General features: G+C 45.5%; 1 protein-coding gene across 4 annotated transcripts in view; it reads right to left on the reverse strand.

The window, feature by feature from the left end:
* Positions 1–16063, reverse strand: part of CNNM2 (cyclin and CBS domain divalent metal cation transport mediator 2) — a 172646-nt gene that overhangs the window by 8189 nt on the left and 148394 nt on the right. The window contains exons 5-7 of one of the 4 annotated variants that reach the window (XR_009212715.1): positions 8673–8846; positions 6041–6134; positions 2937–3002 (exon numbers count right to left, since the gene is read on the reverse strand). Coding sequence is in view for 3 of the 4 variants with exons in the window: in XM_032178703.2 (XP_032034594.1) it covers positions 6041–6134; positions 8673–8846 (268 nt within the window). In the remaining variant the exon portion in view is untranslated. The remainder of the gene's footprint in view (positions 1–2936; positions 3003–6040; positions 6135–8672; positions 8847–16063) is intronic. The other 3 variants (XM_032178703.2, XM_032178714.2, XM_032178724.2) reach the window with 3 other exon arrangements.

Here is a 16063-nt window from a genome sequence, read left to right on the forward strand (position 1 = left end):
CTCCTCTTCGCAATGTTGTCCCTGACAGCTGCCCTCAGAGGAGCTGGCCCTTGGCTGCACCTGCCCTTCAGCTATCGGGAAAGTTTGTCATCACGCCCATCAAAATGTGCCTCCCTAACTTCAGATGACAGGCCTCACTTCCTCTGTGTGCAGCTTTAGTACCTTTTCTTCCTCTACTATTCAAAATAGCCCTTAGATAGGTGAAGACAGCGATGGTCTCAAGTCTCTTCTTCTAGGATAAATCCTGCAGCTGTTCATCTCACCCCATCACCGTCTTAAAACAGGACACCCAGAACAAAACATAAGTACTCCAAGAATCTCCACTGATGAGTTCGCTTTCTCCTAATATTTTTTTCTTTTTGAGACAGGGTCTTGCTTTGTCACCCACGCTGGAATGCAGCAGTGTGATCTTGGCTCACTGTAGCCTCAATCTCCTGGGCTCAGGGGATCCTCCTACCTCAGCCTCCTAAGTAGCTGGGACTATAGGCGTGTGCCACCATGCCCGGCTAATTTTTGTATTTTTGGTACAGATGGGGTTTTGCCATGTTCCCCAGCCTGGTCTTGAACTCCTGAGCTCAAGTGATCTGGTCGCCTCAGCCTCCCAAAGTGCTGGGATTACAGGCGTGAGCCACCGCGCCCGGCCACTTTCTCCTAAAATTTTTGTATCTTAACTCTCCCTCCAATTGTCAAGTCATGAACTAATTTTCCATTGTTAGACAAATTAAATTCAGAGTGGCAGTTCCCCTTGTTTCCACTTCTATGAGAACAAGGCAAATTAACAATTTATCAGACTTTTATATTTAGCAGAATGGATCTTTGAATAGGTGACCCAATTTTGCTAAGTTTCAGATTCTTTATCTGTAAAACGTGGATGATGGTACCTGGTACCCTTTTGTTTTGTTTTGTTTTGTTTTGAGACAGTCTCCCTCTCGTCACCCAGGCTGGAGTGCAGTGCTGCGATCTTGGCTCACTGCAACCTCCGCCTCCCAGGTTCAAGCAATTCTCTTGCCTCAGCCTCCTGAGTAGCTGGGATTACAGGCATGCACCACCAAGCCCAGCTAATTTTTGTATTTTTAGTAGAGACGGGGTTTTACTGTGTTGACCAAGCTGGTCTTGAACTCCTGACCTCAGGTGATCCACCCGCCTCGGCCTCCCAAAGTGCTGGGATTACAGGCGTGAGTGCTGCACCCAGCCCTGGTACCCATCTTATAAGGTCTGACAAGGATTAAAAATAAGATCATGTACAAAGTGCTTATCTGACAACGGTAGGTACCCCATAAGTGAGCCCAGTTGGCATTTTCTATTCTTTCTTGTCAGCTTCCTCCCAGACCTTGCCACCATGCGCCCACCCCATGACCAAGGTTTTGCACATGCAGTGACTTCGCCCAGGGTGACAGATTAGTCCATTTTTGAAACGAGATCCTGCTGTATCCCTGCGCTTTGGCCACCAATCTCATCACCATTTCTACAGATACCTTTGAAACAGTGTTTGTGTGTTAACATTTGAAGGCTATAAAAACAAAACATTTCAAGGTACTTTGCTGGTCTGAGGCCTCCTGCATTAATTCTGAGTCTCCTGTTTTCTCCTGAGGAGGATTTTAGGGCGATTTCTCTGATCTTCCAAAGCATCTAGACTCAGTCTGCTTCCTCTCGCCCCACTGCCCTCTGTTTGTGTGAGTGGACCCTCTCCTCTGCCAACAGCCTGATGCCTGGCCCCATGGCCACCCTCTGGAGGAGCAGGCCCTGCCTTCCATGTCCCTTTCAACAGCTCGACAGGCGCCAGCGCCAGCAGGGGCGCTGCAACCCTGAGCTTCAGCCCACTGCTCAGAGCCTCAAATGCCATCTTACTTAAAATATTAATAATAAAGGTCCACATTCTTCATATGAAGCCCTTGGGGGCCAGAGAGATGTTTGAATTCTGGAAGGTGATACGGTCCGTACACCCGTTACATATACCACCAGCAATTCTGGGGCGGCCCTAGTCTGCAAACACATTAACTTTTGGTGAGACGGACGAGGATTCACATTAAGTAGAGCGAAAACCGTAGTGGCTGACCCCCAGTTCAGGGCAGGTTTTGTGGCCAAATTTATGTTCCAAAGTTTTATGATAGTAATTATGGAAAAAACTCCGAAGATAAATATAGGAAAATTGTGTTACCAACTAGGAAATCCCAGCAATTTTAATTAAAGACAGATTAAGCCTTTTCCCTTTTTAATGGCTGGACGTATTAGTTAGGACTGGCCACCCTCTCCTGCAGGGCAGTCGGCAGCAGCGGGATAGGAATGTGCTGGGTGTTCACTCCAAAACAAAGTCAGGTGGTGGGGAGAAGCGGGGCCGCCTGCCTGGTGGTGGGGAGAAGTAGGGCCACCTGCCTGGCGGACAGCAGAGGTGCTCGTGCTCCACTCACACGGATATGGGAAGAACCCAGGATACAGGAATGTCGTGCGCCTGTGGGGACGGGGTATTTTTCTTGCTTACCAAGAAGAGTTCACAGCTCTCAGGTCTTTGGCAAATGTGCTCTATAAAAGCGGCCTCAGGGTTTGAGGCCCTCAGGGCCTCTGCAAACTCCACACACCATAACTTGCTGAGGTCAGAATAAGAACCAAGAACACTCCCCTACTGCTGACCTGAAAATTCAAGGTCAGCCGCGCGGGCAGGGAGCGCTAACAATCCACACCAGAGCCGCCCTCCCTTTCCACGCTTCATGGCTACTCCTGTGCATGGTGACTTTGCGGTGTTCCGGACTCTCCACCTGCTGTGGCTTATGCTTTCCTGGAGAGCTCGCTATAAAGTTATGGAACCTTAGAGCTTTAGCGCTCCAAGGAACACTGAAAATAGCCTGTCCAGGTAAAGGGAGCAGACCCAGCCAGCCAGGCATGATGGGGGACAAGGAAGGCAATCGGGAGAATTACGGAAAGGAAGCATGCAGAATTACCTGGAGAACCTGCTGCTAACAACTCTGTTCTGCTGACAACAAAGGTACGAGACAGGGACAAAGGAACTGAAAAATGGAGAAAAACAGGGTGAGATCGCATCAAAAGGCAAGAAAAGAGATCTCTGTAATCAGGGGACAGGAGGGGATACTTTTCTACCAATACAATATGAGCATTCAGTTGCAGAAATGCAAGTCGGTATGGTATTATAGAAACAAAACAACACACACTGCTTTCCAGGAAGAGGAATACAGGGAGGCCAAGATCAGGAGAAATCCTACCCACGAGTTTGTTACTAACCAAGAAATCTCTTAAGCCACTAATAACCAATTGGGGTTGATAGCTTGAAACGTGCAACTCTTAAGGGCTTAAATCACAAGTAGCTGCGCAAAAGGGGAGCTCGATTAGTCAACTGCCCTAAGAGCCTGACCCAAGCCGCTGGTGCCTGCACCCCAATACTCACTCACTGCACAGCCTACAGCTCCCCATCTGTGCAACTTTAGCTTATTTTAATTTTGACCTGAAGCTTTGAATTGTTAGGAATGCTTTCAAATCTCAACATAGAGGAAAGTAAGTAAAGAACACATACACAGGTTTCCTGGGAATGCAGACCAGAGTCATCCTCATCACCGCTTACTCACTGCCCCATCAGATTGAAAAGTCTCAGAACATGAAATGTTGAGCAGGAATCACACCTCTGGGGCAGGTAGGTCTTAAGAACTGATTATTGTCGGTTTTCCCCAGACAGCGAACATCAATAAACAGAAACTTTACCTTACGATATCTGTACTGTGCCTCTCAATGAATATACAAAATCCCAAATCTTAGTTGTAAAGTTAAGTAAAATACTAGGCTTTGGAATAGATAAGATGCCATTAATGAAATTCCCCCCACTTTTTTGAGACGGATTCTCGCTCTGTCACCTGGGCTGGAGTATAGTGGCGTGCTCTGAGCTCACTGCAACCTCCACCTCCTGGGTTCAAGCGATTCTCCTGCCTCAGCCTCCCAAGTAGCTAGGACTACAGGCATGTGGCCACCATGCCTGCCTAATTTTTGTATTTTTAGTAGAGACAGGGTTTCACCATGTTGGCCAGGCTGGTCTTGAACTCCTGACCTCAAGTGATTTCCCCTTCCTTTTTAGCAGTTCCAGACTCAGAGGACTGCTCACCACATCCTTTTCTGAATGAGACTTGTCCTTCCATTACAGTTCAATAGGAACTGGGCTGGTATTTATGTTTCAGGAACCAGTAATTGGTAGAAATGTACAACCCACTCCTAGTTTCTTTTCAAAGCCATCTTATAAATCTGGTTCTGCTCACTTGGGGCTAATCTGAGGTCAGCTGCCGAAACTCAGTCAGGCACCTTTCTACTATACCCACATTTCCCCTCATGCTTTCAAGGGGACGAAGCACTTGTGTAAGGATCACTGCATCCTAGTCTTCTAATAATCACATGAGCTGGTATCATTATATCCTCTTAACAAGGAGGAGACCAAGGGCCTCGTTCAACACCACACGACCTGCCTGTGATGGAACTGAAGCTATAACCCAGGTCTTCTCAAGCCTAGGTAAGAGCTACCCTGTCTCTCTCACTAAGCAGTGAAAACGAAGGTCACCTTCAAGTTTACAACAGAAACCTACTCATTAAGTAAGGTCAGACAGGCCCATGTTCACAATGGGTGTTGGGTGTTGGTCAGCAGTTGACAGTGGGGACACCGTGCCCCCAGGACTCAAACACCTGCACGAGGATAGTGAGAAGGGGCATTTGGGACAGAGGAAGTTTAGAAATACGACAGAATTCTTGAAGTCTCAGTGACTTTCTAACTGAAACATCTTTGGGTTCCTCGGACTACTGGGTGGAGCAGTCGATGAAGACCAATGTCACAGAAACAGTCTTGTCTGGAGGTATCTCCTCCCCTTTGAAGCCTGGCTTTCAGGAATTCTTTTAAAATGAGTTATTTTTAGGTTTAAGGTTTGTAAATGAAGTTTCCTAAAACCGCACATCATTTGGTGTTTTTGCCACAAGGTGGCACCCCAGCACCTCTGTCGACCTGCCCGACCTGTTCGGGCTGCCTAAGGTATTAATAGCAAGCGTGTGCGCTCTGCCAAGCAGCGCCATCCCCAGAGGCCAGCAAGCCACCAGGTATCTATCTGTGTTCATGTCTGAGAGCACATCCGGCTGGCTGGCATCTTGGAATCTTGTGCTCAGAGAACTGTCAATCCCCCATGGCCACCCACCCTTAACTGGCTGGCTCACCTGGCCAGCTCTCCAGATAAGAGCCGGCCACAGGCCGTCAGTATACAGCAACAACCTCATTCGTCCTCAGAAACATGCAAATTAAGACCTCCCAAACTGCTAACATTTAACAGACTCTTCCATACCAAGGGCTGGATGCAGAGCAACCGGAATTCACACAGCACAGGTTGGGAGTAAGCAGGTACATCAGAGCTGAATCCAGAGGCACACCCTCTGACCCCCAGTGTCAGTCCCAGGTGCACAGCCAGCAGAAATGGACACACACGTTCACCCAAAGACATGTATAAGAATGTTCAAAGCCACATATTCACAGTAGCTCCAGACAGGACTACCCCAATGTCTATCAGCAATGAAAGGACACGTGCACTGCTGTGTATTCACACAGTGGCGTACTAGACATGGCAAGAGGAAATAGAGTGTGATCACACACAGCAACAGAGGTGATGTGACAAGCACGACACAGAAATGAGCTAGCCTCTGTGTAACACACACAGTGTCTCCATTTATGGCAAGTTCAAAAGCAGGCAAAATTAGGCTAACTGAGAAGTCAAGACAGCAGTTACTCTGGGGGACCAGTGACTAAAAGGGAGTGTGATGGGAGTTCTGTAGGGCTGGTAACGCCCTGTCTCTTGGTCTGGGTGCCGCTTTACATGTGTTCAGTTTGTGAGAATTCATGGAGGTGTATACTTAGGATTTGTGCAGATTTTCTGCATATATGATATACTTCAAAAAAAAGTTCAAAAAGGAAATGAATGGGGTCAGCTGGCAGATAGAGAGGGAAGGATGAAAGGAGAGGAGCCTTACTTCCTAACACGTGGTCCTGCCCTATGCGGCTGGGAACCAAATATACCTGGAGAGGCTGTCAGGGCCATCACGCCATAGTATGAGAAGGCACTCGCTTCAAACTTCATACCTTCTTTCCCAGCTTCGACTTCCACTTTCCCCTGTGGAGAGAAAAGGCAGATATTTTCAGTCCAGTTGCAAAAGCCTACTGGCACACTCTGTACAATATTTGGTCCTTCCTTAGCTAATTTCCTTTCCCAACACTATCGAGGGAGCAAAGCTTCAGCTCATCTTTCCCACTGAGAGGAGGGGGCTCATTTGCTTTAAATATGAAAACTGGATTTGGCTGATTATGCAGAGGTGACAGTGTAAATGTGATGTTTATTTTTAAAATAATTCTTATATTAAAAACTTAAAATACAATTTTCTTTGTAGAGATAGATCTCGCTACGTTACCTAGGCTGGTTTTTAACTCTTGAGCTCAAATAATCCTGTCTCACTGTCTTGGCCTCCCAAAGTGCTCCCAAAGGGATTACAGGCGTGAACCACTGTGCCTGGCCTGTGATGTTTACTTTCTGTGAGTCCACTTAGTATCTTCCCAATATCTGTAGTTCTTGGATTCTTCAGGAGGCCTCCAGCAATGGAAAGATGGTGCTCTTGCTCCATCAGTGGGACCAGCACCAAGATGACGCTGGGCGATGGCTGACTAGGCTGTCCGAGGAGCCAGGGCCAGGGCTGAATCAGGGTCAAGGGCCAACATGGTTTGTGGCCATGGAGCAGAGAGGAATAACCTGGGTAGAACCCACTCTGTCTCACAAGCATGGTGTCCTGACCACTGAGCAGACCCCTCGCAGGCTGGTAACTTGCTGTCTACACTCCTGGAGGCACTTAAGTTCCATGGGATTTTTCTCCTGTCTTGGAAAAGCACTTTGAAGAAAGTCTCCTTCCATTAAAACAAAGTTCTTCTCTCCTCCCCCTAAGATCTTCCCTTTTCTTCACTTTCACTAACTTGTCGACAACTTCTTCTTTACCTTGATGAGTTCTTTTGGGACAGTGTCTTATTCATCCCTGGAACCCTAGGGTCCACTATAATCCCTGCATGGTAGGTGCTCATTGTGTTTTCTGGGCTACTGAAATGCTCTAAGTCAGTTTCACTTCTAGATTCTCAGGCCAAGGGTCAGAAATGCTCTTGTTCCCACTGCTACAACTGTGTGAGGCATCCTTTACAATGGGTGAAAATTAAGATGCCATGTGTTGAAAAGGAATTGTGCTAACACATCAGTGTTTTATGAATTCATTTAATGTGCACAACTTGATGCAGCAGACAAATCATTCCCCTCCTACAAATCAGGGCAGGGGGGATCAGCAAGATTTGGTAAAGAACAAGCTCTTCATCAGGATGCTAGGAGGCTGGGGGCAGTGGCTCATACCTGTAACCTCAGCACTTTGGGAGACCGAGGCGGGCAAATTGCTTGAGCCCAGGAGTTCAAGATCAGCCTGGACAACACGGCAAGACCCCACCTCTACAAAAATAAGCCAGGCATGGTGGCGTGCACCTGTAGTCTCAGCTACTTGGGAGGATTACTTGAACCTGTGAGGCAGTGAGCCGTGGTGGCTCCACTGCACTCCAGCCCGGGCCACAGAATGAGACCCTGTCTCAAAGAAAAAAAAAAAAAAGATGCTGTGCCACCTGATGCAAACTATTATTTTATATTAAGTTTCCAATTACAAAAGCTCTTTCTTGGGCCATTTCTTCAGGAGAACTACTGCCTCTCAGGTTTTCCTGCTCAACAGAAATGACGGATCACCAGTCCCTAGCCAATTATCTTGCCATATAAACTTACAACTCCACCCATGATATAAAATCCACCTGCAAATGGGCAGGTGCTGCAAACCCTCCCCACACAGGCAGGGCCCTAGAGATGACACTGTGGAGTCGGAGATGACAGCCGTCATCCCCCACGGGGCTGACCATGCAGCGGGGACAGGCGAGCACATGAGAAGCAATGGTCCACATGGCATACAAGAGCTCAGCATGAGGAAAACGACATTGGGAACAGAAACTCCCAGAAAAATCTTACTTCTTGTTCTTATATAAAGACAAATCACATACAGGAAGGAAAAGCTGCGGATGACCAAGAGAAGGGGCCAGCATGAGGGAGGCCCAGGGTGGCAGCAGCGGCCGGCCAGGCTCTGGGTTTGCAGGGAGGAGTTAGGGCAGTTCTGGAAGGCAGCTGGGTGAGCAGATCCCCAGGCGATTGGCTGGCGGGGTTGGGTCCTGGGTGGAGGAACAGAGTCTGCTTCCGCGAGGGTGGCAGCCACACGCCTGGGGAGGGAGTGCGGTAGAGAAGCTATTGATAAGGGACCAGCATGATTCGAAGAAGCCATCAGGGAGACAGGAGTATAGGAACCAGAGGCCCATTGGGAGGGGCTGAGGAACAGGGACACCACGAGTGGAAGAAAGAAGGTCTGGAGAGAGGTCAGGGCTGGAGACAGGGACGTGAGACAGGAAAAGGACCGAAGCGCGGCCCGTGACTGACAGCAGGAGGGAAAACTGAAACTAACAGGACCATGGCAGAGCCTGACAAGGGAGGGCCAGACAGCGGCACCACAGCAGAAGAGCAGGGGACAGGAGCATTCCAGGGGCAAGGACGGTCAGGGCCTCAAGGTGCTCAAGGCCGCCGGGGGCAATCACTGACCACAGGCCGCTGGGGGCTGCAGGAGGCTTTCCTACCCCACAGAGGAATCAGTGGGAGGACGGTGGCCCTGGCAGGAGAGGGACAGGCAGCAGGACGTCCCCATCTGTGGGGCCACGGGAAGGCTGTTGAAAATTCAGGACTCTGGGTGCTGGGGAAGTCCCTGAAGTAGGGTCCCTTCAAAGAGGAGGGGAGGAACAAGGTTCAGAGATAGGAACAAGGTTCAGAGATAGCAACAAACACAGGAGTGGCTGCGGTACATGTCTCCCCAATTCCGTGTCCATCTCTTCCTGAACTGACACTTATGTGCTGGCTGCAAATGTCTGCTTTGTAGTTTGTAACCTCAAGAGTGGCTGCGTGACCAGCTCTGAGCCTGACCCTCCATGCAGGAAATCAGGAGGAAGGGTCAAAATGCAGTGGAGCCTCATGGTGACTTCCGTTCCTGGGGGTCTCCAGTTATCTGGAGCGTTTGTTGTACAAGTTACAGGGCCTTTTGTGTTGTGTCCCTGCAGAGAGATGCCAGGTCACTATTCTTTGGAGATAAAACTTGTCAGGACTAGTAGGGCAGGCACTACCAAAACAAGACTGTAAAACAGAAAACTGTGCGTCTTTCTTTCTATTTAATCCATAGGTTCACACCATCTGTCTCTTGGAAATGTGTGGTGGTTCCACTCTGAGGCATGAAGCTCTGCCTTGCACACTCAAAGCAGAAATTCCCAAATTACCGACTCTGGCTCCGGCCCTCAGCCGTTCTCATTTAACAATATAGGTGAATCTGGGTATCAGGATTTTATTTAAAAAGCTTTCCAGGTGATTCTAGCAAGCCACAAACTTTGGGAATCATTCCTTTAAGGCTCTGTCTGTGAACAATGGCCCCAGCCCTGGAAACTGTGTGCCCTGGCCTCTCAAGGGACTCCCTCAAAGGCAGTGTAGCTGAGTCAGCTGATTAAGCAAGGGCAGCTGCAAGACTCAAAACTCCAGACCACTGCCATTTCAGCTGATGCTTCTTCTGTCCTTCCAGACAGGATTCCAAGCAGGGGAGGATCTGCCATCTTCCCTCTGGACTCCATCTAGTCGAGATCCAATGCTGTGGGGCGGATATGCTAGCTCAGTGATTCCTAGACATTTCCATCCTAACGGCCAGTAAGACGCAACTCTACAGCGACAGATACAGGGAAAGATATGGGGTTGCCAAATTTTTTTTCATAAAGATGGTTTTAAAATTTATTTTTTTCAGACAAGGTCTTAACTCTGTCACCCAGGCTGGAGTGCAGTGGTGAAATCATGGCTAACCGCACCTGCGGTGAGAATCCTGCAGCCTTGAACTCCCGAGTTCAAGCAACGCCTGTAACTCAGCCTCCAGAGCAGCTGGCACTACAGGCGTGCACCACCATGCCCGCTAATTTTTCTATTTTTTCATAGAGACGGGATCTCACTATGTTTCCCAGGCTGGTCTTAAACTCCTGGCTGATCCTCCCTCCTCAGTCTCCCAAAGTGTTGGGATTACAGGCATGAGCCACCATGCCTGGGCAAAATAAAGGTATTTATTTTAAAAAACACAACTATTGCCAGGCACAGTGGCTCACACCTGTAATCCCGGTTACTGGGGAGGCTGAGGCAGGAGGATTGCTTGAGGTCAGGAGCTCAAGACCAGCCTGGGCGAAATAGTGAGGCACTGTCTCAAAAAACAAAACAAAACAAAACAAAACAAAAAAACCCAGCTGTCTACCGTTAACCATCATTTCATAAAAGACCAGACATTTAACCCCTCAAATTTAGAAAATATATCATTTCAGAGTAATAGGTCTTCAAACTGAATATACATAGCTTTATGAAAAGCTCATCGCAACTGTATTTTTCTCATTCTGCCTCAAACTGGCAAAAACTTTGTTAAAATATCTCAGCACTTAGCAAGAGTTATCACATTAGAGTAATTTTACTTCATATAAAATTGCAATAGATTAAAGGGTATCTACAGTTCTTTCAGTTCTATAATAGCATTCTATGACTCTACAATTCCAAGAGTTTTCAAACCTGCCGACCCCACTACATCCCTCTCTATAGGATTTAAGCTTTTCTGGCAGACAAGTTTTAAAAACATCCAGTAAACATATCTTATTCATTTACGTGTTAGTAGTTCCAAAAAACATTCATTTTCAAATAACCTACCAGTATACAAATTAGGGCCCAGGAGGAGATGGCTTACCTGGCTCGAAATTAATTAGGTGTCTTTTCAGATAACAACTTTTTCCATATAAGGAAGCTAGATATTGATTTTACTTTTGAAACATCTGTAAGTTTACTCTAGTCGAGCATATCGCCAAAAAAACCAGGACAGGACATGACGAATTCCAAGAATTCCCAGAGGGAAGTAGGGCTTCATGCTTATAAACTGACGAACTTGGAAGAAGGCCTCACTGGACCAGCAAAGTTGGCTTCCTGAATAAAGCATCTCTCACAGCATCCTGCCCTTCTTTGGACAAAGGTATCAGATAACCTCTTCTCAAAGTTTCTAAGTGTCCACAACCTACTCAACAGCCCGTGCCATGCCTGGCTTCAAAGTGGAATCCTAAGCTTCCCTAGCCAGCGTGGGCACAACCACACTGGTGCAAACAGTGCCAACCCGGGATCAGTCCATGCGGCTCCCAGGTGGGACTTCCCCATGTGCCACATGCTGAGCAGCCACCAGGTCTCCCGCTCACCATCTTGTTTTTTAAATCGCCATCACAAAGTATTCAGGAGGGCCTGACTCCTGAAAGGAGGTGATGAGATGCCAGGGGCACAAAGACCGGGTTGTATTAACCGAGAGAGGAGTAGCAGCACCCAAAGAGGCCCACTCAAAGCCTGGGGAGACCTGGTGTCCTGACACTCTCTAGCAATGCTTTCAATCTGGAGTCTGCGATGGAATGGCCAGACTCAGCAAGTTTGCTAAATTTACTTTTCTAAATATTGATGGTCAAAATTAACTTAGACACATTTTGGACCATCTGACTGACCATTTTCCAATCAAGTGCTACCACCAGATGTCAGTGCCAGCACCCGCCTTGGCCACTCTGGTGCCACGTGGTATTACTTGGAGCATCACAGCTAAGCCTTGCTACTGTCAACTGGGAGCTTGCCGGTAACGCAGCATCTCAGACTCCACCCCAGACCTACTGAAGCATTCATTTCATACTGAAGGATCTGCAATTCAACAAGACCCACAGGTGAATCCTCTGCACATTAAATTGTGAGAAGCACTGAGCTAATGAGTAGGGAACAGAGTGGGATTTAACAGGGAAGTAATTCAGTCACACCCAGTGGAGGCCAAATAATAGCAGGACACGCTGTAGAAATATTCAAAGTAGCTCAAATTTGGCAAAGGGCTGGAGGGTGCGGTCATCTTGGACACACAAAGGCCCAGGTGTGCTGAATGCAAGGGAGCTCGCACAGCAGCAGCCCTCCACAGCCCTGGGACGGGGCCCTTCCGGGTCAGCCAAGTATCATCTACACATTGAGAATTTATTTGATAGTTTGTTTTAGTTTATAGTTATATATAAGAGTTCTAAGCAAAGGGATCTCATACCTAGTCAATTTTATACTGACATACATATCTTTTTTTTTTTTACTACTTTCCCAATTAATGTGACATATTTTGGTTTTGTTGTTCTTAAACTAGAACTGCATTCCTAAAATAAACCCAGTTCAGTCACAGCCACAAGTCAGTAACCCTGGGTGTGTGTTGCTATCTGCTACCATTTTATTTAGAAATTCTACATCACTGTTGACAAGTGAGATTGGCCTATATTATCAGATTTTAGGATTAAGCCCATATTAGTCTTAAAGAATGCAACTGACTATCATGCCATCTCTTGTTCTATAATATAGAAATTGTGAGTTTTTTGAAGATTGACTTTTTTCTAGCAAATCCTTTTATTCTAGCTGCTTTTATGGAGGAAGAGAGAACTTTTTTTTCCTGTTATCACATCAATTATGCCAACAGAACACTGACTTTGTTCATATTTTCAAAGAGCCAAATCTTGATTGTATTTGTGAGTTATAAGGCATTTTCAATTTTAAATTATTATTATATATATATTTTTGAGACAGTCTCGCTCTGTTGCCCAGGCTGGAGCACAGTGGTGCAATCTCAGCTCACCGCAACCTCCGCCTTCTGGGTTCAAGCGATTCTCAGGCCTCAGCTTCCTGAGTAGCCGGGACCACAGGCGCACGCCAACACGTCCAGCTAATTTTTGCATTTTTAGTAGAGACAAGGTTTCACCATGTTGGCCAGGCTGGTCTCGAACTCCTGACTTCAAGTGATCCACCTGCCTCAGCCTCCCAAAGTGCTGGGATTACAGGTGCAAGCCACCACGCCCGGCCAGTTTATATAACAATCTTCATTAATTTGTTCTTTTTTAGTTTGCTGCTTTGCTCTTTTTCCACATAATTATAGTTCTCTATTTTCTTTTTAAGTATGTAAGAAATAAGATTTCTTAAAACTGACAGACCGCCTCTATGGTATTTACATTATTTAATAATAGACTTTTATGGTAATACTATATACATTTTATTACATTCTATATGTTTTCTCTAACTCATTGCTATTTAGGACTTTTATTTTGCCATTAGCTCTATTTTTAAATTAAATAGTACATGCACATGGTGAGAAATTTAAACTATACAAGGAAGAAGTCAGTCTTCTTTCCACCCTGTTTCCAGTCTTTCAAGTTGCCTCCTTAGAGAGACTCGCTGTTACCAGTTTCTTGGGTAACCTTCCGAAGATATTTCATGTAGATTTGCATGTTTCTTTTACAAAAACGAGAGTACATTATACACTATGTTCTGTGTCTTGAATATAAACCTACATAAGAGCATTTATCACAATTTTAACATGACTTAGTATTTTTTAATATATAGCCTTTTCTTTTTTTAAATTTATCTTATTTTGTTTGGAGATGGGGGTCTCACCCTGTCCCTCAGGCTGGAGTGCAGTGGCACGATCTCAGCTCACTGCAATCTCTGCCTCCCAGGCTCAAGTGATTCTCCCACCTCAGCCTCCGGAGCAGCTGCCACCACTCCTAGCTAATGTTTGTATTTTTTGTAAAGACAGGGTTTCACCACGTTGCCCAGGCTGGTCTTGAACTCCTGGACTCAAGTGATCTGCCCGCCTCAACCTCCCAAAGTTCTGGGATTACAGGCGTGAGCCACCATGCCCAGCACTTTTATGTATTTTTTATTTTGAATTTTATTTCATTATGATCGATTCAGGTAGTTTTATGAAATTTCTATCTTTTTGTATTTACTAGCATGTACACTGCAACATGATAAATGATCAATTTTTATGAGTCACATAGCTTTTTTATTGAGACATTCTCACTCTGTTGCCCAGGCTGGAGTACAGTGGCACCATCACAGCTCTCTGCAGCCTTGAACACCTGGGCTTAAGCAGTCCTGCCTCAGCCTCCTGAGCAGCTGGGACTGTAGGCACAGGTCACCAAGCCCGGCTAATTTTTAAAAAATTTTTTGTAGAGAAGGGGATCTTGCTCTGCAGCCCAGGCTGATACACTTCTGGCCTCAAACGATCCTCAAACGATCCTCCTATCTTGACCTCCCAAAGTGCTGGGATTACAGGCATGAGCTACCACACCCAGCCCACATAAGCGCTTTTGAAAGTGTATTTCTCTTGATTATGTTTAATTTCCTTCAAATTTGTTAATTCTATTTTACAAGGTATTCAGTTTAGAACTATGACTTTTTTTTTTAGTATGCCTGATCTTCTATGATGGTGGAAAAACACTTCCACCAAAATCATGTTCCTATTTCTTACATAAGTATTTTGTTATTTAAAGCATGTAGAGCCAATAAAGTTTTTTCCATGATTTACTGTGCTTTTAACTGTCTTTATTGCTTCTGAAATGCATTTTGGTGTAAAGATCTACTTTTACAGATAAAACTTGAAGTTTTGGCTTTTTTATGCATATGTAGTGGGAGGTATGTATGTGGTAACTTACAAAATACTCTTGTTTACTTAGGTCATTTTCCTTGAATAATTTGGAATTTATCTTATCTAGGGCTTAAACTAAAAAATGATGTGTTTCTATTTGCAATTATATTCCTGTCAATTACTTAAAGGGTTTTTTCCTGCAGGGAGAGCATCTCACTGGCACTGAGGCCAGGAAGGGAAGGCAGATATTATTGCTTCTTTCTTATTTAGTGCTCTTGAAATGCAGTGGAGGCCAGATGCAGTGGCTAATGCTTGTAATCCCAGTGCTTTGGGAGGCTAAGGCAGGTGGATCACTTGAGGTCAGGAGTTTGAGACCAGCCTGGCCAACAAGGTGAAACCCCATCTTGACTAAGAATACAAAAATTAGCCGGGTGTGGTGGAGCACACCTGTGGTCCCAACTACTCGGGAGCCTGAGGCAGGAGAATTGCTTAAATTTGGGAAGCAGAGGTTGCGGTGAGCCCAGATCACACCACTGCACTCTAGCCTGGGTGACAGAGCGAGATTCCCTCTCAAAACAAACAAACAAAAAACAAAACAAAAAAAACAAACTCCACAGTGGAACATGCTCCCTAAAGTGGCATGAACTTCCAACGCTGGCTTAGTGACATATTAGGTAGAATATGCTTTGTAATGATGGCAGCTATGCCAGATTGACTGAGGCTGTGAGGGTGTTTCATTTTGCCCTTCTCTTCGTACCTTAGGTAATTGGCTGTCTGCAAGATCATGATTTTTCACCAAACATCTCCATAAGTCCTGTTCATCAAACATACACACTACTTGTAAAACCCCCATGGCATCATCAGCCTAACAGTTCAAAAAACTTGTCACTTTTATGTAAGTATTTAACACAAATTGGTATACAAATACAGGTAAATATACATAAATGTCTTATCAAAAATATCTTAAAAGACTTACTTGTAAACGGACAGAGATTATGAAGTCCCTTTTCCATAAGAGTTTTAGATCCATGGCTTTCTTATATAGCAATAAAGCATTACTGAATGACAACTTCATAAACACTAACTATACAAAAGTAGACAATTGAAAATCACAGTTTCTAATATTAACACTGAAATTCACAATGTCAATATTCCAATTCCTCCTGTGACAGTCTTCGATGTATCCAGAGTTTCTCCAGGCTTAAGGAATATTCACATCTCACTCTTATGAGAAACATGAATGTTTTATTCCCTCACTGCAGTAAATAAACTAAATTCCCAACAGTGCACTCAGAGTTTCAAGCTTATATTATCTCCAAAGAGGAAAAAAAACAATTGAGGAAAACTAAATTTAGAAGACGAATCAGGGTACTAAATTAGTAAACTTGCCAACAGAAGTTTCTAAGAAGGACTGTAAGAAAGTGACATGTAATCAGTTTTTTCCTACTCCTCAGCATTTTCCTACTCC

The sequence above is a fragment of the Hylobates moloch genome, unplaced genomic scaffold, assembly GCF_009828535.3.
Source record: "Hylobates moloch isolate HMO894 unplaced genomic scaffold, HMol_V3 SCAFFOLD_3, whole genome shotgun sequence".
NCBI classification, from domain to species: domain Eukaryota; kingdom Metazoa; phylum Chordata; class Mammalia; order Primates; family Hylobatidae; genus Hylobates; species Hylobates moloch.